The sequence below is a fragment of the Bactrocera neohumeralis genome, unplaced genomic scaffold (assembly GCF_024586455.1).
Source record: "Bactrocera neohumeralis isolate Rockhampton unplaced genomic scaffold, APGP_CSIRO_Bneo_wtdbg2-racon-allhic-juicebox.fasta_v2 ctg1406, whole genome shotgun sequence".
Lineage (NCBI taxonomy): Eukaryota > Metazoa > Arthropoda > Insecta > Diptera > Tephritidae > Bactrocera > Bactrocera neohumeralis.
Genome location: NW_026089711.1, coordinates 26,981 through 51,034, shown reverse-complemented (window position 1 = coordinate 51,034; position 24,054 = coordinate 26,981). Strand labels below are relative to the sequence as shown.

Below are 24,054 nucleotides of genomic sequence, written 5' to 3'. Positions count from 1 at the left end.
GTAAAAATTTTCATTTTCAAACATGCTTAGTATATGGGTTATACTGATTTTGCTTCTTAACCAGGTAGTTTTTTTTTAAGACGGAGTGTTGAATAAAAAAAAAATGGTTTATTATAATTATTAGATATACATTCATAACAAACCAAACGCGATTTTCGATAAAGCTTTGAATAATTGGAGTGTTGATAATATACATTTTAGATATACAGTCTTTTCGATTCTTTGTACATATATGCGTACAATTTCAAACTGATTCTTCCTAAAAAATTATAAAATTACTAAATATTGGGAATTTTAGAATAGAACTGCAAATACACAGTGCAATGGATTAACACATTCGCGTAAATTGCGGGAATTCCCGTCATTCATGTTTCCTTCAATAAAACAATTGCGGGAATTCCCGCGCTATATTCCCGCAATTTCTTCCGCACATATAAAAATGCCAGAAAATACCTCTCATCTGTAGGAATTTAAAGATAAAAATCAGGATTGTAGTGTATTTTCTATGGAAAATTTTTACATGCCTCGGTCCAGTTCTTAATGTAAATATTTAGGGCTAAAATTTTCAGGGAATTTTTTTTTGGGGTATTTCCAAGGAAATTTCGTGACGGGACTGAAAAAAATTAATAGTTCAAAAAAAAAAAAAACACTCTAATGTATATAAAAAGGGGGAAAGTATATGTACATAGTTAATATTAATTTCGAAAATTCATAGTAATTGAGTATTGTAATACATTTGGAATAGATGATGTTTTTGGTAATATAAAATTGGTAAATATTTTACATAATAAAAAAACATTTATAATTTATTCAATTATTATCTAATTCACTTTATTAATATATTTCTTAAAATATTTGATTTTAGATTTATAAAGGCACTTGACGCAACAAGTGCCAAAATGATTTGCATAACATTATTTTGTTTGAATTATTCAATTAATTCAAATATTATGCCAGAAAATAGCAAAAAAGAAAAAAAAACAACAAACACATCCGGGAGCTGTAGCACATGAAAATTTTCATTTGCTCCGCTGTGCTACCGCTCCCAATTTTTTGCTACCGCTACGCCAGAGCATAGCGCAGAATTTAATTTTTTGCTCCCGCTCCAGCTATAGTTTTTTACCTAACAAAACTCGGAGCAGAGTAGAGCATATACTTTACATTTTTATTTTATAAAAGCTTACATAATAATACAATTATTATACAAACTTAAGAAAATACGCAGCACTAGCATCATGGGCTATCGGCCGACTGGTTATGTTATATGCGTCGAAGAAGGTCGCTGTCTTTCAAAAAGTTGTAGATTTTCGAAATGTTGTTGCTTGAGGGATCCATCAATAAAATTATTGGATCAGTATTATTGAAGTTTGACAGTCTATGAGTTTGAAGTGCTGGACAATGTTGCAGAAGATGCAATAGATTTAAATCTGAATCACAAAATGGGCATTGGTTGATCTGAGTGCCATTTAGTATGTGAGCGTGTGTGATAATGGAGTGGCCAATGCGAAGTCTGATATATGGAATGATATAATTAGATGAAAGCGATGACGGAAAGGATGGTTTGATACGATTTGAATTTATTCTAGAGTAGTGGTGTCTGTAATTCATCCAATCAAGCGCCAATTTAGTGGATCTTTGTTGAATAATAAGCCGTTTTATATCACTCTTAACAAACAAGGCAGATGTAGTTGTTGGAGTGATGCACACCTCCTTAGCCACCGAGTCCGCAAAAGTATTTCCAATGATTCCAGAGTGACCGGGTATCCACATTATTTTTAGTCTATGTGCTAACGAAAACAACAGCGATCTAATGCCAATAATGACGTCATTGTAGTTACTGCGGTTTTTTAAAGCTTGAAAACACGATAGACTATCTGTACAGATGATGAATTTACCAAGGTTTTGTTGGGCATACTGGACAGCTTTGAGAATACCCGTAGCTTCAGCGGTAAAAATTGAACAAAATGGAAATAATAAACCATACGATATTCTTTGTTGGTTATCATCAACTACAGCAAAAGATGTATGCGACGATTTGGAGCCATCAGTATATATAAACTGCCAACCAAAAGATTTGAAGTGCGCAGATAATTCCAAAAATCGAGATTTATACACAGTGCTTGGAGTGATGGATTTGCGAAGAAAAGTAAGATCACTAATGAAAGAAGATTCATTTACTTTCCACGGTGGAATATATTTACTGCAAGGCAGCAATATTTTAAGCGGCAACTCATTGGTTTTAGCAAACAAAGCACTTTTAAAAATAGAAGACGGTATTTTAGGAGACCTCTTTCTGCAAAGTGATGATTGAAAGTCCTTTTTTATAGTAAAGTTCGTGCTGAGTATGAGTTTTGAATAAAGCTTATTTAAGCTATCTTCCACTGCATCTTTTAGAGAAGGTAGGCCAGCTTCCGTCAGTATGTTTTTAATTGGCGATGTTGGAAACACTCGAAGAGAACAACGAACTGAAGAATGATAGGGCGCAGCAAGCATCTTTAGATGATTCTTAGAATGATGTCCATAAATTTCCAAGCCATAATTAATTACAGATGAGATGAGGGCTTTAGTGACGTTGACCAGTAAAGCCGAGCCGATGAGTGAGCGCTTACATGAGAGGTATTTAATAATATTTAAATTAACAAAAAGTCTTTTTCTTATATACTGACAATGTTTCTTAAATGTATACTTAGAGTCTAATACAATACCAAGGAACTTAATACTATCTGTACACAAAATGTTTGTATTATCAAATGTGAGCGTTGGGATAGTACATTGATGTTTTTTACAAATATGAAAAAGTTTCGATTTAGGAAAAGATATTGATGTGCCTGAAGTAGAGGACCAACGAGAAAGACGCAATAAAATTTCAGAGAAAGTAATTGTTACTGAAGTCAAATTTGAAGTTTTTGAGAATAAAATTAAATCATCAGCATAAATCTGATGCCGGATAGTAACAAAATCTGATAGAATGGTACTGATTTCATCAAATGCAATAGTAAATAGGATCACCGAGAGCGGTGACCCTTGTGGGGTACCCATTATCTAATGGTAGAACAGAGGATGAAACATTGGATATGATAACACTTAATTTACGGTTGGATAGGAAAGATTTGACAAAGTTAAAAATACGAGAACCCACTCTCCACCTACTAAGCTGTCTTAACACTACATGAATCCCAATCCTGTCAAATGCTTTTAGGAAATCTAAAGAAAGAATAGAAACATGATTTTTGTGGGACAGAGTATCAGAGATAAAGTGATCAAGGTGCAGGAGAGCATCCAACGTACCCTGCCCCCTCTTGAACGCAACTTGGTTGTGCGAAATGAGATTATTAGATTGAGCATACCAGGCGAGTCTAGTAGCAATAATCTTTTCAATCAATTTACCAAGGCAAGGAAGAAGGGAAATGGGACGATAACTGCTGACCACACCAGGAGGTTTACCAGGTTTTAAAATAGGAATAATCGCGCTAGTCTTCCAGAGGACAGGGTAGTTGCCACTGAGAAAAATACTATTGTAAAGTTTGACTAGACGGGATATAAGGAATGGAGGAAGGTGCTTGATGATAAGGTAAGAGATTTTATCAATGCCAGGAGTTTTGCCCTTGACTGACGAGAGGGCTAAATTAAAATCAAGTTCAGATATATCGGCATCTAAATATTCAGCTGATTGAGATAAGGTGGAAGGAGGAAGGTAAGGAGAGCAAAGAGAAGAAAGTTTACTAGAGGAAAAATCAGAAGAGAAATTGGAGTCCAAAGAAATATTGGAAAAGTGGGTGGCAAACTCTAAGGCTATATCTTTGGGATATAGTAGAGTGCCCCGAGGAGTATTTAAATAAGTGATAGGAGAAGAAGGTGATAAACCAGCCAGTCTTTTCATATCAGTCCAGATTTTTCTAGAATCCGAAGAAGAAGTGATATTATTCGTAAATTCTTGGAAACAATGAACCTTAGCAGCCTTAGCTTTATGGCGAAAAAGTGCATTGGATTTTTTGTAAGCTATTAAGTTTGCACTAGAACGTAAACGTTTAAATTGATGCCATGCGATCTGTTTCAGATTTCTTAGTGCAGAAAGCTCATTATTCCACCAAAGAGGAGCAAGCTTGACTGGTTTAGAAGAAGAAAGGGGAAAAGAATAGTTAGAAGCAGAACGTATAATTTTTTGGATTCTAGAAGCCTCTTGATTTATATTGGAAGAAAAGGGGAAATAACGTGAATGCGAAAAACAGGCTTCTTCAAACCTATCCCAATCAGCCGAATCAGTTTTAAACCGAATCCTGGGCTTAAAAAATGAATGAGGGCGAGAAGTAGATATTTTGGAAAGGATGGGAAAATGATCACTGCCATGGAGATCATCAATACAACACCAGGATATTTTTGAGGAGAGGGAGGCAGAACATATGGAAAGATCAATATTAGTGAAGGTAGAGTGAGTGGAAAAATGGGTGGGGGAACCATCATTTAAAACAATGCAGTTGGATCTTAGTAAGGCATCCTCAATGCTACGTCCCTTGGAGTTAGCCGAAGCAGAGCCCCAAAGGGGACTCCAAGCATTGAAGTCACCACACAAGATAAAAGGATTTGAACCGGAAGGAATAAGATTTAAAAATTCAGTAGTAGAAAATGATTGATCAGGAGGGGAATAAGCACAGATGATTGAAATTTTATAGGGGGCGAGGATCTCAATAGCTACAGAAGAAAAAAAAATTGAAAGGGGTATGGGAAGTAATACGTGAGGTAGATTTCTTTTAACTAGGATGGCAACTCCCTGCTTGTTGGTGGTGTTATGTGGGAGATTAATAAAATATCCCACATAAGCCCTAGGGGTAAAAGCTGAGGCATTATAAGATAGGTGAGTTTCATTCAACAGGATAATAGATGGATTGTACGATCCCATAAGTAACTCTAAGTTAATATAATTATTAACATAACCGTTAATGTTCCATTGAAGAAGTGTAATCATATCATATGTAAACTTATAAAAGAAAAAAGTTAAGCTACGAATATTTTATTTAAACTAAATGTCTTCATTGTAAGAAGGAAAATTGGGTAATGCAAGAGGATCTTGCGAGCAGGAGAGGGTGGGGGAGGGTGTGATAGGACAGGAGGAAAGGATATTGAGAGGAGAGTCAGAGATGGATAAAGGGGAAAAGAGAGGGGAAGGAGAAGTGACAGAAGAGGAGGTAGGATGGGTTGGAAGGGATTGTTTAGATGAATTGATGTCTGTAGTTGTTGTTAGATTAGTTTTGGTAGGATTGTTGGATTTGTTATTAGGTGTTGTTTCATTATTGATTTGATTAGTATTGTTAGAAATTTTAGCTATAGAGGCAAAAGAGTTTGCATTAGAAGTTGTATGAGAAAATTGAATTTTATACTTGGTAACAGCTTCACGCATACTACATTTATAAATAGTTTTAATTTTTAATATTTCTTTGGATTGTTGATATTTAGGGCAAGTATTAGATGATGCCGGGTGGTCGCCCGAGCAATTTGCACACATTATTCTCTTACATTCAGTAGGTGGGGTATGATCGGAAGGGAGGTTGCATGAGACACAAGAAGGTGAATTACGGCAGTATTTTGCTGTGTGGCCAATTAATTGACATTGCTTACAACGCATAGGATTAGGGTAATACGGACGGACAGTGAGGTTCCTCCAGGCAACATCAATTCTTTCAGGAAGTTTGTATTTATCAAAAGTTAATAAAACTACACCCGTAGGATTACGGGAGCCGTCAGCAATTCGTGAAAACTTATGTACAGCAGAAACACCCTGCTCCTTAAGACCATCAACAATATCTTCTTCTGATAAGTTATTCAGGAATGGGGCGTATATGGTGCCTTTAACCGTATTCAAAGTATTATGAAGCTTGACATTGATATGACCTCCGCCAGGTAAAATTTTTGCAGAAAGAAATTTGCTAGCTGTTTTGTTGTTATTTACAAAGAGCAGTAGGCTACCATCACGTAGCTCAGTAACTTTACTTACTTCCTTACTGATTGCTTGAATACCTTTATACGTAGCGAAGCATGATAACGAATTAAGTGGCTTGTTGTCGTCCAGCGATGACATGACCAAAAATTTTGGATCATCCGTGTTTGAGACTGGTAATTCTGGAAATTGGTCTAACGGGATCGGATTTGGTTTTTTTCTTTTCTTTTTCATTATTGGAGATAATAGGGAAAACCTATTATCCCCTAATTTGGTGGCCCCAGGGGCCATAGTAAACGCGAATTTTAGTTTAACAAATTAAGAAATTAAGTGATTGAAAAGATATAAAACGATAAAAAATTAATTCACAAACAAAGCACGAGCGTAATATAAACGCAGAACAAACCGTTATACCGTTTTAACAAACTCAATAAGCACAGAGCGAAAAGCAACCGGTTACGATGACAGTTCGACGGTGTATCGGCATTTTAATTTTGGCAAAATGAAAATTAGAAGAGCGAGTTAAGACGGTTGTGTTATATTATAAAAATAAATTACATTTTCAAAATAACATTTAATATTTAGTACAATATTGTTGTCGATTTATAGAAATATTATGCAAATTGTTCCGAAGTCTTAAATTTAATAAACTTATACAAGCATAAATCAAAATATCATTGCTCATTTTAAATTTATTATTTTAATTGGTATATAAAATTTATGCCGCAATTATTATATAGTAGTCCGAAAATATGACTTTTTATTTTTCCCAGAAATACATTTGTAAAAAAAAGGATATTTATCCTTTTTTATTGTTTTGTCACAAAAGATTTAAGGAGTTCAAGAGCTCAAACGTTACATTGTTTTCGCAAATGATAAAATAAAATTTTCAAGCGCTCCTAAGCATTAAATCCTTGGTTTTGTCATCTCATGTTAAAAAAAAATAAACATTTAATTGGAGAAATAAGAAAGTAATAAGTGTATCCGAACGTTCCATTGTTTTGTCATCTCATGTAAAAAGCACGTGTATCCGAACGTTACATTGTTTTGTCCATAAATTTAGAGACTTTTTGCTGCGCTCCTACTTTAACATCCTTGGTTTTGTCATCTCATGTTAAAAAAAAAGAAACATTTAATTGGAGAAATAAGAAAAGTGTATCCGAACGTTCCAATCTCATGTAAGTTACATTGTTTTGTACATACATTTAGAGACTTTTTGCTGCGCTCCTACTTTAACATCCTTGGTTTTGTCATCTCATGTTAAAAAAAAGAAACATTTAATTGGAGAAATAAGAAAGTAATAAGTATATCCGAACGTATATCCGAACGTTACATTGTTTTGTCCATAAATTTAAAGACTTTTTGCTGCGCTCCTACTTTAACATCCTTGGTTTTGTCATCTCATGTTAAAAAAAGAAACATTTAATTGGAGAAATATTGAAATACTGCTAAAAGTGATTTTCTTCTCGCTGCTTACAATGCCGAGGAAAAGAAAACGACCTGACATAGGTCGTCGAAGTCGTGTAAATGTGCAACGAGCTACTTTACGCTCCAACCGCACTAATGACCAGCGAGATGCTGATAATGATAACAGTCGTACAAGTATGGGAGAATTACGTTCAAGAGTAAATAACTATCAAGTGGATAGGGGGAGAATGGAACGAGTTCGTGCACATCGATCACAACAGCAGCGAGCACGGGATAACGAATTTAATCGATTCCGCAGACGCAATGCTCCTGTAAACCTCGAACGAGGAGCATTTTCCTACGATCCGGAATTTGATTATAGTGCCGACAAATCTGTGACGATTGGAGAAATGTCAATCATTTGTCAACATTGTAAAGCATTAAAGTACAGTAGTGAACCTGCAGGATTATGTTGTGCTGGTGGCAATGTACAATTGCCTCAATTGGTTCCACCACCTGAACCGTTACACTCATTAGTTAATGGGATGGAAAGTGAGTCTAAACACTTCTTGGCTAACATCCAAAAATATAATAATTGCTTCCAAATGACATCGTTTGGTGCAACGCATATAGTACAAGACGGGTTCATGCCTACTTTCAAGGTAGTATACCATAATTGTTTTAGTGAAATTCTAATTTGTATTTGTATCACAATTAATTTAACCAGTTCTTAAACAATTACAGATACAAGGACAAATTCATCACCTACTGGGGGCAATGCTGCCAGTGCCAGATGCAGATCATAAATTTTTGCAAATTTATTTTATGGGCAATCAAGATGTGGAAGTTGATACACGTTGTGGTCATAATCCAACCGTCAAGCGAATCATTGTCCAACAACTGCAAACATTTCTTCACGAGAATAATGAATTAGTGAAGATGTTCAAAATGGCACTGGATCGGATGCCATCAGACAGCCATAATATTGTAATAAGAGCCGACAAAACACCTGCTGGAGAGCATGCAAGGAGGTTTAATTCACCGACAATAGATGAAGTGGCTATTGTCGTTGTTGGAGAGAATTTGCAATCAAGAGATATTGTACTTCATCGCCGGAACAATGAATTGAAACGTGTATATGAAACGCATAGAGCTTATGATGCTTTACAATACCCATTAATTTTCTGGCAGGGAGAAGATGGGTACCATTTTAATATCAAAATGGTTAATCCAACAACAGGTAATTAGATTATACAAAATAAAATATTTTATATGTTCAATATATAAATGTATTTTTTTATCATATGTACTTCCAGGTGCTGATACACACAAAAAAGTCAGTGCCATGAATTATTATGCATACAGACTCATGATCCGTGAAGGTGAAGTAAATCACATTTTGATGTGTCAACGGCTCTTTCATCAGTATGCAGTGGACATGTACGTCAAAATTGAGACTGAAAGATTGACATACATCCGTCTTAACCAACAGCAGCTTCGATCTGAAGAGTACATTCATCTTCGCGATGCAATCAATGCTGACGGCAATGTAAATAATGTAGGAAGAATGACAATTTTACCGGCCACTTACATCGGAAGCCCGCGCCACATGCACGAGTACGCTCAAGATGCGATGTCTTATGTTCGAAAGTATGGCCGTCCAGACCTATTTATTACATTCACCTGTAACCCACAATGGATTGAAATAAAAAAAGAACTGCTACACAACCAAACACCACTTGATAGGCATGACATCACAGCCAGAGTTTACAAGCAAAAATTAAAATCTTTAATGAATTTCATTACAAAGCATCGTGTGTATGGCCAAGTACGTTGTTGGATGTACTCTGTTGAGTGGCAAAAGCGTGGTTTGCCACATGCTCATATATTAGTCTGGTTGGTTGACAAAATAAGGCCAGAAGAAATTGATTCCATTATTTCAGCCGAAATTCCTGATGAAACGGTTGACCCAAAATTGCATACGATAGTAACTAAACACATGATACATGGACCTTGCGGAGTTTTCAACAACAGCTCACCCTGTATGATCGACGGCAAGTGCTCCAAACGGTACCCGAGAAACTTGCTTGCTGAAACCATCTCGGGAATCGATGGTTACCCATTGTATCGTCGGCGATCAGTTGAGGACGGTGGACGATCTGTAGATGTCAAGATAAAAGGACAAGATTTTCATGTAGACAATCGTTGGATTGTGCCGTTCTCGCCCATATTGTCCAAAACTTTTGAAGCTCACATCAACGTGGAATTTTGTAACTCTGTGAAATCCATAAAGTACATATGTAAATATGTTAACAAAGGTAGCGACATGGCCATGTTCGCAGTAACAAACACAAATGATGAAGTGTCTCACTATCAGATGGGTCGCTATGTAAGCAGCAATGAGGCTATTTGGCGCATATTTTCGTTTGCAATTCATGAAAGACATCCCACTGTATTGCATTTGGCAGTTCATTTAGAAAATGGACAACGAGTGTATTTCAACCCAAACAACGCTGTGGATAGAGCGGCACGTCCACCTGTGACCACATTGACAGGTTTCTTCTCAATTTGTGCAACTGATCAATTCGCTCGCACTTTGCTGTATGCTGATATGCCGCGCTACTACACATGGAACACATCATCAAAGTCTTTTCAGCGTCGTAAACAAGGAACACCACTTAAAGGATATGAAAATGTATTTGCCACAGATGCTATAGGCCGTATATATACAGTACATTCTAATAACGATGAATGTTATTATCATAGATTGTTATTGGTGAATGTTCCTGGTCCAACATCTTTTCAACAATTGCGAACAGTTGATGGACATCTGTGTGCGACTTACCGTGAGGCGTGTCAATTACTACGGTTGCTTGAAAACGATTCGCATTGGGATGATACGCTCAAGGATTCCGTGATATCTTCATCGCCGCATCAAATTCGCACACTGTTTGCGATTATAATATCGACATGTTTCCCCTCAAATCCGAATGATTTGTGGATGAAATATAGGGATGACATGTCTGAGGATATGTTGCATCGCGTGCGTTGTGGAACTTTGAATCCTACATTGGAAATTACGGCAGAGATTTACAATGACACATTGATCATAATAGAAGATATGTGTTTGTTGATGGCAAATAAAGTATTGTCGTGTTTGGGCCTGACAGCCCCCAATCGTGCTATGCACTATGCATTAAACCATCAGTTGCAAAGAGAACTCCAGTACGATACTCAAGCTATGACCGAAGCAGTTCGCACAACTGTTCCCCAATTGAAGGAAGAACAAAGGATTGCGTACGATCGTTTAACACAAGCTGTAAACAGTGGGTCGGGGGGATTAACTTTCTTGATTCTCGTGGGGGTCTTGATTCTACTGGTTTTTTCTGCCGTTCCATCCACTTTTTACAAAACGGACAATGCATTTTAAGGAGTTGAGGGATATATAGCTTCACTATAACTATATTATAGTTGTTTGAATTCTTTATTTTCTCGATGACAGATGTAGTTCTTCTTCTTTTCCTAACCATGGCCATCGTCAAAAAAAAACGACAGATGTAGTTTCATAGTTATAGTGTAAATATTTGTCAGTATTCACTCAAAAAAAAATTGTCTATGGTAAAATGTCTCTTGAAATGTTAACGTCTCTTTGCTGTGCATCTATACTATAATTCTTTAATATTCCTAAAAATCTAAAAGCAGCAAATTTCAATAAAATTAAAAAAGTATTGTGTCGTGTGTTTGTGACTTACTAAATATGCCTCCAATAATTAGGCGGTGCGAAGTCAGCCGCCGGGTCAGCTAGTAGTAATATAAATATAAAAATAAATATTCAAATTTTTATACAATTCTAATTCACTTTTATGAATTTGTTCACTGGTATTTCACACCAGTACACGCGACCGAAACGGTTTTCCAAATTTGGACCACAACTTTGACGAAAAATCCAAGAGTTGGCGAAACGTACAGATGTATCGGATGCGGGCATAGAAAACGAATTGTGTTGACCCCGATCTAACCAATCCTTTTTGATCGGTTAGGTGGTGAAAACGATAACGTATGGTGTGTGTGTAGTGTGGTTGGTTTGTTGCGTGGGGTTGCGTGTATGGTGATGTAGGTTGTGTGCTGAATGTGGTGTTGTGTGATGAGTGTGAGTTGTGTGATAAATGTTATGTTGTGTGCTGAATGTTGTGTGGTGTGATGAATTTTGTGTTGAGGGGTGAGATCGCATAAACAGCATGCAATAGATTTTTAAATTCCGATTGTGTACTTGCACTCATTTCTAATCAGCTAAACTAAACAGCTGATTGCTTGCCCTTCTTTTCGCCATATACCAAATTGAGGCATCCCGACTAACACAGTCACTAAATTACGATTGTGACAATTAGAGATATAAGACAATCGTGACAAGCAGAATACCGTCATAACTTAAGAGAATCGTTAACAAATGTAACACATTCTAATATAAAAGACTTTATGAAATTTATCTGTCAATTAGATATCTATTTTGAAGTGTGATAATGGAAAACAATTAGTTCAGTATATGATTTAGTTAATAAGTTATAAAGCTGATGTCCTTAGTCGCTAAGTATTTTTTCTACTGTAAATGTGTAATTATATTTTCCGCTTTAATAAATAATAATAATTCTGAAAAATTGTAGACACACTACAAGATATTAACGCTTAAACACTCAAAAACCATAACACTTAAAACAATAATAAATTTTCTTATATACCGCAGAAACGGCCCACTTTCTTTGTCCAGATCAAAATAAGCAATTGGAAACCCAATATTTTCTTTAAATTAATCTTTTTAATGTTTTGTACATAACTTGATATTTCTCAATTAATACTATGCTGGGAAAAATTCTATTTGTTTTCTATTTACATTAATAAAAAAATATCGTTTTATTATATGCTCAAAGTTTATGTTTAACACACTTAAGGCCCAGTTATGCATATATAGCACTTCAATGCTTATACAAAATTACATGTGAAACATAGCCGCAGTTCCACTTTGCCCAGCGCATAGAAATCAGCTGATTTTTTTAATTATTGTAAGAGAACGATAATGTGAAAGGTCATTTTGAGACTTATTATTTTTAAATATTGTTCGCTTTCAACGAAGAAAGATGTTTTTTAACGCAAACGCCGCTGATCCCATCATCCTCCAAATAAAAATGGAAATCCAAATTAATTAAATCCCAACCATATATAAAACCAGTTTTATTTATAAAACATTTATTAAAGTGATGTAATTAACTCCCTCTTAAAAATAACAGAAGTGTCCATTTGGACAGGAGTGAGTACAATGGGATAATGAGGGGTATCTATGTAAAGTTACAGTTATATAAAAAATTGTTAATTGATTCTTTGATGGCCATTGGTATGATAAATTTTTAAACATTCTCTCTCTACTCGAAGTAAAGTACTGTATTATACAGGTATAGCTCACAAATCCACCGAATTCTTTGGTAAAAAAATTCGAGCACAACTATTGAACATAATGCAAACCTCCTCTTGGATGTTCAGCCACTTTAGCCCCACAATAAGTGTCGAACTGATATAAATATACACAGTTAGTCATCTGCATTCAGTTTTTATAACTGAATCGAACTGGCTTTCTTCTAATAAGTTGCTTAACAGGATGACTACCAAACCAAAGATTCGTCAATGGTTTTTGGTGTATACCATAGAGCTGCAACGAGTACGATAAAATCAGAACAAACAGTCGTGCCAAAAACACAATCAAATCAATTCAAGTCAATCAAGTTCAGCATAGACATCATTGTTAATCAATGCGAGTAGCCTCCAGCGTCAACTGACCTGATGCAACACGAACAATCTGTTCTTCGGCAATCACGATCGTGTAAACGTATGGCTGGCTTCGGTTGCAATCGTATCATGTCAGTTCATAGCGTTGCGACGATTGTTTGAATTGAAGTGAAACTTTGGGTAAACTATAAGTAAATCTACGAGTAAATCTATGGGTAAATCTATGAATACAGCAAACAACAACAATTTTCTGCTGGACCGATTTTAATCATGTGCGGCAAAAAATGTATCAGCTTTGAAAATGTGCGCATGTTAAAAATTTTCGAAGCGTAAACAATGAAAATTCAATCGAAAACGTACATACATACTATATACATACATTTGTTGTATGTATGTACTCGATGGAATTTCCATTATGCATATACATATATCATCATTCATGTATATACAAACATATGTATTTGAAACAGAACAAAAGTGCACTAGCAAATTAGTGTTTAGGGGATGATATACAAACCAAACTCTGTCGATCATTTCAATCATTGAAGCATGAGTTTGCATCACTTCGGGTATTTTCTGCTGATACGAGCGTTCATAAACAAATCAGGTATAAGCTGATTGCTAGCGATTCAAAGTTGTTCCCTATCGCTGATTTCAGGACAAACAGTGCGCTTCGTGTACATGAACTGAACTGACAGAATCAGACAGAGTAACGGATCAGTACTTAAGTATTAAACAAAAATTTATTACTCGTTGCAGTTCTCTGGTGTATACATATAACCAGCCTAAAGCACAGCCATTCGCTGCTGCATACGTGACGATGTCCGGCTTCCTTCCACTGTTGGCATTAACATGAAGCGACAAGCGAAGAATTAGCAGTCAACGTGAGAGTGGAAATTTGCTGAGTCAGGCCACCCGCGAGATTTCTTGCCGCAGAGGAGCTTCTTGCGTTAACTCTTTCCCTTTCTCAAGCTGTCAATAACAATCTTTAAGAAAGACAGTTACCCGGATTTCAACTTTTCTCGTCATCCTGATCATTTATATATATATAATAATATATCTATTTCGCTTAGTTTTAAGTGATACGTACAACTGTAAGGTGAACATAACTATTATACTCTATAGCAAAAGGTTGCAAGAATATAAAAAACGAAATATATTAAAATGTTAAGTGTCAAGTTACTTTAAAGACACAAGCAGCAGAGTTTTTAAGAAATAATATAAATAATATTTGTTTTCCATACGTAAAAGATCTTTAGAGAAAATTTATTAGCAGTTAATTTTGCAAATGTTAGGAATTTTCAAAAAACGAATCTTTTTGCCACTCTTAATTTAAACGTTGATGGAAGAACGGTCCTTTCAGGTAATGCAAAAAACGCCGAAACCTTGCAAATTTGAAAATTAGTTGCACATAAATTTACACCAAATTAGATGACTAACATGTCATTATGAGTTACGTCAAATATAACTTTATTATTATTGTTTTATTATGTTTGCGTATTTTTTTAGCTTTATAGTAGTTATGTAGTCGAAAGAGATTGCGTCAAATTTTGGAATAATCCGTTTGCCTTAAATCTGTACGAAAGTAATAAATTACTTTTTTACGTGGCGGGTCCCAAACCCAGCGCACAACCCTATTTAGGGGATGTTTCGCTTTCTCACTTTAGCCCGCCTTCGAACGGATGTTCTTAGGCTACCCAGAGGACACTTGGTCAAAGACCGGAAGTTGTGAGCTGCTTGAGCCATGTGTAAAAGAATCGTTTCTGGCCACTCCCAAGTGAATGGCGATCAGAGAACTTTCTTCACTTGCGTGAACTTCTACACATGACTCCATCCTCCTTGGAGTATCCCTTAACAATGTAAAATGTTCAGCAGTAATCGGCAAGCAAGCTGACACTCCACTTGCCTTGGTACCGCTTCTACATAGCAGAAATGTCTCAGTGGAACCGTTTCGCATGTTCGTCACTTACGACCCCTAAATTTTCGGGGAAAACATCCAAATGGGAGTCCAGAAAGTGATTTTTAAGGGACGTGTTGCAACTCATTTTTTATAGACAGTAAGCAGTTCAGCCACAAGATCTTTGTCATTGTCAGCTTTCACATTTCCGAGAAAATTAACCACGCGTTTAAAAGCTCGTTTTTCAGTTTCATCGAGCATTTCCTCAAATGGTTTATCTTTCATTAGTTCTCTTATTTGCGGACCCACAAATATGCCCTCCTTAATTTTTGCTTCACTGACTCTTGAAATTTTTTGTTTCAGATACAAGAACCCTTGTACATTTCTGGCCATTGCCGTAACAAAATTCTTCATTAAACCCAATTTAATATGCAAAAGTGGTAGTAATACCTTTTTGGGATTAACTAGAGGTTCACTATAATCAGTATAACAATAGGAATCGGAGAAAAACCACAAAAACCAAAATTAATCATGGTAAAAAAGGTATCTGGGTCATAAAAGGAATCGGTGTAAAAATTTGGCAACAGGTGCGTCAACGCCTACCCTTAGGTAAATATTTTAAATACTACTGGACCAATGTCAACAAAATTTGGTGCTTAACATAATCTTTATATTCATATGTTTTTCTGCGTAAAATAATAAAAATGTGTATGAATAAAATTATTCTCGACATTGGTCTAAACTTCACATAAAATTAATATAATATAATAATTTCCGATTACCTCGTTGCCTTTTTTCACATATTGAAGCATTCCCCGGCAATTGCATAAATACCGTAATGTTATTTTTCTGTATATATGTATGTATGTTTGCTCGACTTCGCATTTTTATGTTCGCAGTATTATATATTTTTTTTTTTGTTTTTAACATCGCACCCATTTTATTGCAAGATATTAGATTTACAAAACGTAATTTAACATCCAAAAGCGTCTTTATTCATTCGATAAATGTTATCTCTTAAAATCTTTCTTTAATTCGGAACTCATTAAAAACTTTAATAGTATTGCTTCCAAATGTATTCATTTGCAAGTTTTGTCACATTAGTAAACAGCTGATTCGAATATTGGTTTTGCGTATGTTCGAAAAGACGAAAATCCAAATAGATTCTGTGACACCATTGAAAATCAGAATTGTGCCCCTATTGCGGTTTTCAACCCGGCTTGGTCGAATTGAAGTTAAGGCAACTCAACTTCAGATCAACCAAACTCTTTTTCGGTATTGCGAACTTCAACTAAGTTCAGTCGAAGTATGATTGGCGTTGCCAACCTAAGAAAGGGAAATTTGACAGATAGTGAAACAGCTAAAATTTTGTAAACGACATATTTAAACAATTGAATTCAGTTGTCGCTCGCGAAAAAGTGAATAAACATATATAATAAACAATAAATAAAAAATGGATATAAGTTTTGATTTATATTACAATGACGAAAATACTGGGAGCAAAATTGATGTGCTACGTATACGAAAAAGCCTTCGTGATCACTCAAATCCATTGGAGCTTCCAAATGCAAAGTAAGCCATAGTTTTTCACAATTGAATTGCTTTTTAATAATATTTGTTGCAGATTCATAAGTTATTTTCGATTAAATAAAGAAGCATTTTGTTTTTTACTGAATGAGATGAAGGAACATTTCCACAAACGTGTGCGAGGAACGGCCATATCTAATATATTAAAATTATGCGCAACTCTGCGTTTCCTTGCTGACGGTGGTTATCAAAAATGCAGTGGAAATGATTTTAACATTGGGTTGGCGCAACCTACGTTATCTTTAGTAATTAAAGAGGTTCTAAATGTAATTGAACAACGTATTTGTGCCCAATGGATTAAAATTCAAATGACTGAGGAGGAGCAAAACGCTTCAAAAGTTTCATTTTATTCAAAAAGTGCTTTCCCGAGAGTAGTTGGTTGCATCGACGGGACTCATGTTCGCATAATTTCACCAAGAAAAGAAGTGCAACATCTTTATCATAACAGAAAGGGCTACTGCAGTTTAAACGTGATGATTGTATGTATAAAATCTGAATTACATTAGAAACAAAATGGTATAATTTCTTAAAATTTTTAGCTTTGTGATTATAAAATGTCTATTCGGTATGTGGATGCTAAGCATGCAGGCGCAAATCATGACTCTTTTGTTTTCAATGTTAGCGATTTGAAAGTGCATTTACAGAACAACATACAGAATAACACTAGGATCTTGGGTAAGACTTTATCGTATTTATTGCTAAATAATTAGAGTAATGTAATTTCTTAGGCAACGCTGGCTATTCTCTGCACAAATTTTTAATAACGCCTAATCGCTTGGCGGAAGCTTCTTTACCCCAAGCACGCTACAATACAGTACACTCAAAGGCCCGGAATATTGTAGAGCGGACAATTGGTGTACTCAAGAGTAGATTTCGATGTCTTTTATCTGTACGAGGTTTACATTACACTCCCGAAAAGGCTACGCAAATTGTGAATGCTTGTTGCGCATAGCACAATATTTGCCAACACTTTCAAGTGGAATCTCCGGAAGAAATACCATCTACTTCACATACTACAATGACCAATGATATTTTGGACATAGAAAGAGAAGAAGAGGATACGGCTCGAATAATTCGCAATAATATTATTACTTCCCTCTAAATAATTAAAATATTAAATTTTATTTAAATGAATTCATTAAATAACAATATCACTATATTTAATGTAAACTTAAACTATGGTACAAAAATATAAAATATCACTTCATTCCAGAATAATTAAAAATAAAATAAAAAAAATATTACTTTGTGTCTGGAATAATAAAAAAATTAAAATCTTTGCGAAGATTTTAATTTAGCAATTTTGAGGCGCTGCATCTCAATTTGAATTTATTGTTTCCAAATTGTGGCTTTCCTCTTCCTACTTCTGGAAACTTCTCCATCAACTCCACCAATTTTTCGAATTGCTTTTTTGTTGCAACTTTATTTTTTCTAAAAATTTATAAAAAATATTAATTAAAATTAATTTAATATTAATTAAAATAGTTATTTTACCCGTCCTCCATTTTTCTTTAATATTTTTTTGTATTTCACTGCACGAATGTTGAACTTCAATTGCTATTAAGCAGTTGAAGTTTATTTATATTCTAGTCAACCCCACTTGTACAGAATTCAAAACCGCAATACCAAAAAAAGTTGAAGTTCGATCATACTTCAACCGCAATTTTTTTTTTGACGGATTGAGTTGAAGTTGGCAATACCGAATTTTTAAACTTCGACTGAAATTCAGTTGGGTTGAAAACCGCAATAGGGGCATTGGTTTGCTATTCTGACAGCTAAGCAATTCTGTCTTGGATTCCACAACACCCCTGATAGACTAAAGCAACCAAAAAATACTCAATTGTTTTCTACAAGCGTCTTTCCTTTCATGGGCAAATAGATTTTTCTGAAAATGAAAAAGTCGCACGGTGTCATATCAGATGAATATGGGGAGTGGTTAATGGTTAAAATGTGATTTTTGGTCAAATAATCGGTCACAAACGTTGATAATGATGTCCTTAGAATGTTGGACTTTGATGAATTTTTGGTCGTCAGTCAATTTGTGCGAAACAAAACGTGCACTCACCTTTCGTAAGCCCAAATGTTCGGTCAAAATGCGATAAATCGATGTTTTGGATATGTCCAGTTCCATTTCCATGAATTTCAATGATGATTTCGGCTGATTTTTGACGAACTCACGCACAGTTTCGATGGAATTTCCGGTGATCACGCATTTTGATTGTCCACATGTTGATAGTAATTGATGTCCTCACGACCACTTTAAGCAATTTTTGGTCGTTGAAACCACTCGTGCTCTCTGCTACGGTATAGGCAATTATCGCAATAAACTTGTTTCATCAATTGAAACGTTTCGGTAAAAGTTTCACCAATTTTAAAACAAAATTTAATGTTGACTCTTTGTTCGAAGCTCATTTTCGCACCAATAACACAAACATACTGACACTTAAAACGCAATAGCTTCCTTTCCAATCAATGAAATGTCATGAAATCCTCACTGGACAATCGATAAAAATACCAGATTCTAACGCACCAGTCAACATATAGATGGCGCCACCAGGGGGTGCTAGATTCAAAAAGGCCTATTTGCTTTGGAAAGCACTTTGTTTTATTACCCATCATAATTGGTCCATTTACTGGAGACTGCATGGATGAATTATGTTCATTCGGCAGTAAATTAGCATTTGCAGAAATTTGTCCATTATTGCCTATATTTGAAATATTCATATTTTGAGATATGATGTTTGCACTCATTGGTTTTCCTGATTTTTGTTGACTGTTTCCACCTGGATACATTGGACCTTGTCCTGAAACTCCACTAACCCCCGGTGTAGACCCTTGTACCGGTACATTACCATTAGCATTATTTCCACAGAACATAGAATTGTCTACGCATTCCATAGGATCTTGTGGGCCATTTGGAGAATGTCCAGGCATTATGGGAACACCTGGTGCTTGCATGCGGGGAGCAGGTATAATTTGACTTCCTGAATGCCCCATATGTTGTCTGATAGGTCGCATGCCACGCATCATTGAAGAATGAGGGCCCATGTTCATTTCATGACTTGATATAATATTTCCCCCAGACATGTCTTCTTGTTCCATGCAATTTCCAAAAAAGTTCATACTCGTATTTCCCGCACCTGCTGGTCCATTGTTGCAATTATTTATTTTACCTTGTTCGGATAATGCACCCGCATTTCCTTGACCTATGAGACCAATATCCATTATATTACCAGCACCGGCCATTTGTGGGTTTGCGTAACGCCAGAATTCCAGACTCGATGGAACACGTACATATGTATATTACTATTATTATTGTTTTGAGCGCGTATTGGCATATACTGTATGGTATTCGGTATTCTGGCCTTAACTTGTATATTGGATGAAACATTAAAATTACTAAGATTCATGGGCATACGACTCATCATTCGATGATTGGGTATTACTCCATGCAATCCACTTGGTGCGTCTCGTCCTATTCCACCGTTGGCTGGATTAAAACTTCCGCACATTTTTGGATTAAGTAAACGTTATCCCATAGAACCCAGCATAGAATTAATATGACAGTTATTAGACATAAACGGTACGGGACCACTTATATGGGGGGACATTCCCATATTACCGGATGAGCCAGCATTACAGTGATCTAATTCCGTATCAATTGAAGCCATCATGGTTTCTAAATTTTGGTTTATATTATTCGGAACGTTTACATCATTCACTGCAATGACGCCCATATTTCCGACCCCTCCGCCATTTCCCGCATTAAAAGTGCCCATACACGAGCACACAAGTGCGTTCGATCCTCAAAACAATCGATTGTTTGAAGCTTCTAAAGCAGGCTCCCCCCTTAATAAAGATTTCGTATCAGAATTTATTGATCTTATAAAAAATGAATTGGCAATTTGGCAAATGAAAAGTGATAAATATAAAAATAAAATTGAGAAAAATAAAAGTTGGAATAACTTATTAACGAAATACAATGAAATAGATAACAGAGCTACATTAGAAATAAATTCGAAGAAATGTTCCGCTTCCCTGTCGCACACGTTAACTCTGTGAAGAACGAACGCAAAATGGATTTGTGTGTCGTGTATGGGCATACCGATCGAACGCACTTGTGTGCTCGTGTATGGGCACTTTAAGTGACACGCAATTTGTGAGCTGCTGAGGCATCTGAGCTAATGACGATAATGGATCAAAAGAATGATTTAATTTACTCTGTGTCGGCCGGTTACTATTAGGATTTAAAGGGAGGTTGCCAGTGCGACGACTGAACTGTGAAGGAACTGTAGCTGAATTTTGGCGCTAAAATACAAGGTAATCAATTAAAATAATTAATTTGGCACGATTGTTAATTGATTATACTTCAATTTGGCCCGGTCCTTTATAGCTGTTGACACCACTATTAGAGCTTGTCGCGGTGGGCATAGGTTGCGGAACATTTAAGCATGGGCTGGCTGAAAGGAAACCCCCGGATATTTCCAGCATCAGCAATATTACCATTATTTGATCCTATCAAAGGAGTCCGTGACCTTTGTGGACTAGGACGCGCATTTTTTAAATCACTTGTTAAAACGTATAAAAATATTAGCTATTTATATTTATTCAAAGTAGTTTATATTACCCGCCTGTACATTTATATGAAACGAATCAAGAGGTTTAATTATTGAATCCGTATCGAAATCGAATTCGTTGCGGAAAGAATTTTCGATCAAAAATGTTCATGCGATTATTGATACCGTCGACAACCTGCTTTACCATACTTTAAGTAAACTGTGTTATCAACAAATTTGACAAGTTTGAAAAATGAAAAAAATTGCCTTAGCTTTTTGGTTCGTTTTTACAAATATTTAAAATGGATACAATGGCATTATATTTAAGTGATAGTAATGATGAAAATAGTGTAAACATTCGTCGTGAGCGTAGAAATTTGAGGAATATTTCAAAAACAGTATTGGAAATGGATGACTATAAGTGAGTTGAACAATTTAAACTAAAAAAACAACATTTTATTTACATATGTATGCATTTACATACGCAGTTTCATCAAAAATTATCGGATCAAAAAAAGAGCATTTATACACATTTTGGGAGAATGCGAAAATGAATTTGGAAATGACAAAAGACAAGGTTCTCTTTCTCCAAAAATAAAACTTTCTGCTTGTCTACGTTATCGGAGAGGACATGCATATTTAATACTAGGTAATAATAATTTGCTAAAATTGCTATCAATTTATTCGAATGTACTAATCGAATATACATATATTTTGTAAAGGTGACAAAGGCTATCCTCTTCAACCGTGGCTCATAACTCCATTTAGGGAACCAATAACTTGCATCGGAAAAAGGAGATTCAACACATATCATGCTAAAGGCCGAAATGTTATTGAGAAAACAATAGGTTTATTAAAATCGGTATTTCGTTGTCTTTGTAGTGAACGAGGACTACATTACGCACCATATAAAGCAGCGCGTATTGTTAATTTACGCTGCGCATTGCATAATATTCGTTTGCATTTTAATTCAAATGAAAACATAAATGGGTAAAACCTTCTAACGAAGATGAGAATGATATAGATGATATGCCTACCGACGAAGCCAATAGAATTAGAGGTAGTTTTTTAGATCTTTTTAATATAAGTTCATATTATGTATTCATATCACAATTATTTAAATAAACATAAAAATTCAGTAAACTAATTATTAGACATTAAAAATAAAAACTTATGGCTTATTTAAATGTTGTAGTTCAAGTTCTAAATTTTTTTTTGTTTCTAATTTATCAATGGATATTTTTTCCATCACAGCATTATGTCGCTTCATTTCCTTCAATTTATCTTTCTCAATATCATAAGGTTTTCGAATCAATCTGTTTGTTTCACACTGTTCTTGTGCATGTTCGTTCTGTTGCTTCTTCATCTTTTTTTGGATATTTATTTGCTCCTCAAGCAGACACATTTTGCTTAATTTCTGTTTCTTTTGCGGTGTACTTTGGGTCAGGCGATCAGTATCTCGATTTGCTTCCATTTGCTGGTCAAACGATAAAAATGATATTTAATTTTGCATTTGGGGCTGGGGAGAAATGTCGTCCAATTGTCTCTTCCTATTTGTACTAGGGATGCCATCTGAAACGTTTGTTGATGTTCCAAAACTTTGTATACCTTTCAATCCCTCTACTGATTTATTAAAGGAAAGTATACCACTGACCTCCTCTTCAAGGGAACTTAAATTTACTTGAATGAAGGGCCCACCTCCTGTTCCAGATATTTGCTTCTTATTTTTAATCATTTTCCTTTTAACTGCAAATTTAAAATCATTCCAAACCTATAAATGAACCAATATTAACCGATAATGTAAACGTGTGAGGTTTTTTTATACCTTTTTCCAGTCCTGTTCTTGACCGGAGGGCCCATGACGTTTAACTTTTCTGAAGTGTCTTCCCAAAAAGCATTTATATCCGCGGGAGCTCTTTGAGAAAATCCTTTAGCTATGTCTGGGTGCAACTTCATAATATCCACCAGTACTTCAAATTGATTTTTGTTGGTGTGTTTTTGTTTATTCTCTCTAAATTACACATTTTAAACATAATTTTATGCGTTCTTAGGTATTTTTTTAAATAAATACTTACAAATGTTCCATTTTTGCCAATTCACGCAGTTCACTGATCAACGGATAGATTTCGACAAATATTTGATTTCGAAATTAACGCCATCTATTAGCCATGGAATGTATTTAAACGAGCCGAAGTAAGATCAACTGCACGAAAACTTATTTTCGACACGGTTTCAATAATTTGAATGCAATAATTTTCGATCAAATTGTCAAGTTTTTCGATCAAAACGGATTCAATAATTAGACCCAAGATCTTTAGGTGATAAGTGTGATAATGGAGCACTGGGATTACTATTGAATTGGTTCATTTGCTTATTACGATTTCTATCCGCAATTATATTTTAGTACTGTTATTAGTGCCACTGTTTGTTGGCGAACCTTCAGATGGGAAATTATTCTTACTTTGACCGTTTGCATTTGATATTGCTATACTGACTGTTGATGTTGTTGCCGTTACTGCCAGTATTGTGGGCATAGTCGTTATCCGTAATGCCCCTGTTGTTCGAGGTGACGGTAACGATCAATTGGACGTCGGGTTATTAGGACTAGATGAATTTGGAGACTGTGTTGCAATGGGTACCGACGCCGAACGCTGTGTAGGATGATATAGTGGAGGTGGGTCTTGTGTTGAACGAATGCTTTGACAGCTACTTGTTCTTAACTTTGTGAACATGTTCCGCTTATATAATATTTGGTCGCATGCTTGCAGAATTTGAACGACAAAATGATGTTGGCATACATCCGACATCGTTTTGTGCCACACCCTTGTTTCAATTTGGGCAATCTTCATCTCCATCAGTGCCATACCTACCTTAGCCATTTACTGAGAACCCAAACTATT

The 24,054-nt window shown here is 35.5% G+C and overlaps 2 protein-coding genes and 1 long non-coding RNA gene across 3 annotated transcripts; all 3 read left to right on the top strand.

The window, feature by feature from the left end:
- The first annotated feature begins 7,892 nt into the window (after positions 1 to 7,892).
- On the top strand, positions 7,893 to 12,114 carry LOC126766491 (uncharacterized). Its single transcript, XM_050484263.1, has 3 exons — positions 7,893 to 8,579; positions 8,656 to 10,636; positions 12,081 to 12,114. The coding sequence occupies exons 1-3, from the start codon at positions 8,117 to 8,119 to the stop codon at positions 12,112 to 12,114; spliced, it is 2,478 nt and encodes an 825-aa protein (XP_050340220.1). The 5' UTR covers positions 7,893 to 8,116.
- A 4,119-nt stretch (positions 12,115 to 16,233) lies between these two features.
- LOC126766489 (putative nuclease HARBI1) lies at positions 16,234 to 17,800 on the top strand. Its single transcript, XM_050484262.1, has 4 exons — positions 16,234 to 16,583; positions 16,636 to 17,077; positions 17,138 to 17,273; positions 17,327 to 17,800. Exons 1-4 carry the CDS (start codon positions 16,465 to 16,467, stop codon positions 17,548 to 17,550), a joined length of 921 nt encoding a protein of 306 aa, XP_050340219.1. The 5' UTR covers positions 16,234 to 16,464; the 3' UTR covers positions 17,551 to 17,800.
- Positions 17,801 to 20,804: 3,004 nt separating this feature from the next.
- On the top strand, positions 20,805 to 22,301 carry LOC126766493 (uncharacterized). The gene is made up of 4 exons (XR_007668895.1): positions 20,805 to 20,918; positions 20,992 to 21,575; positions 21,643 to 21,803; positions 21,877 to 22,301. It is a non-coding gene; the product is annotated as an uncharacterized LOC126766493 (long non-coding RNA).
- The last annotated feature ends 1,753 nt before the right edge of the window (positions 22,302 to 24,054 follow it).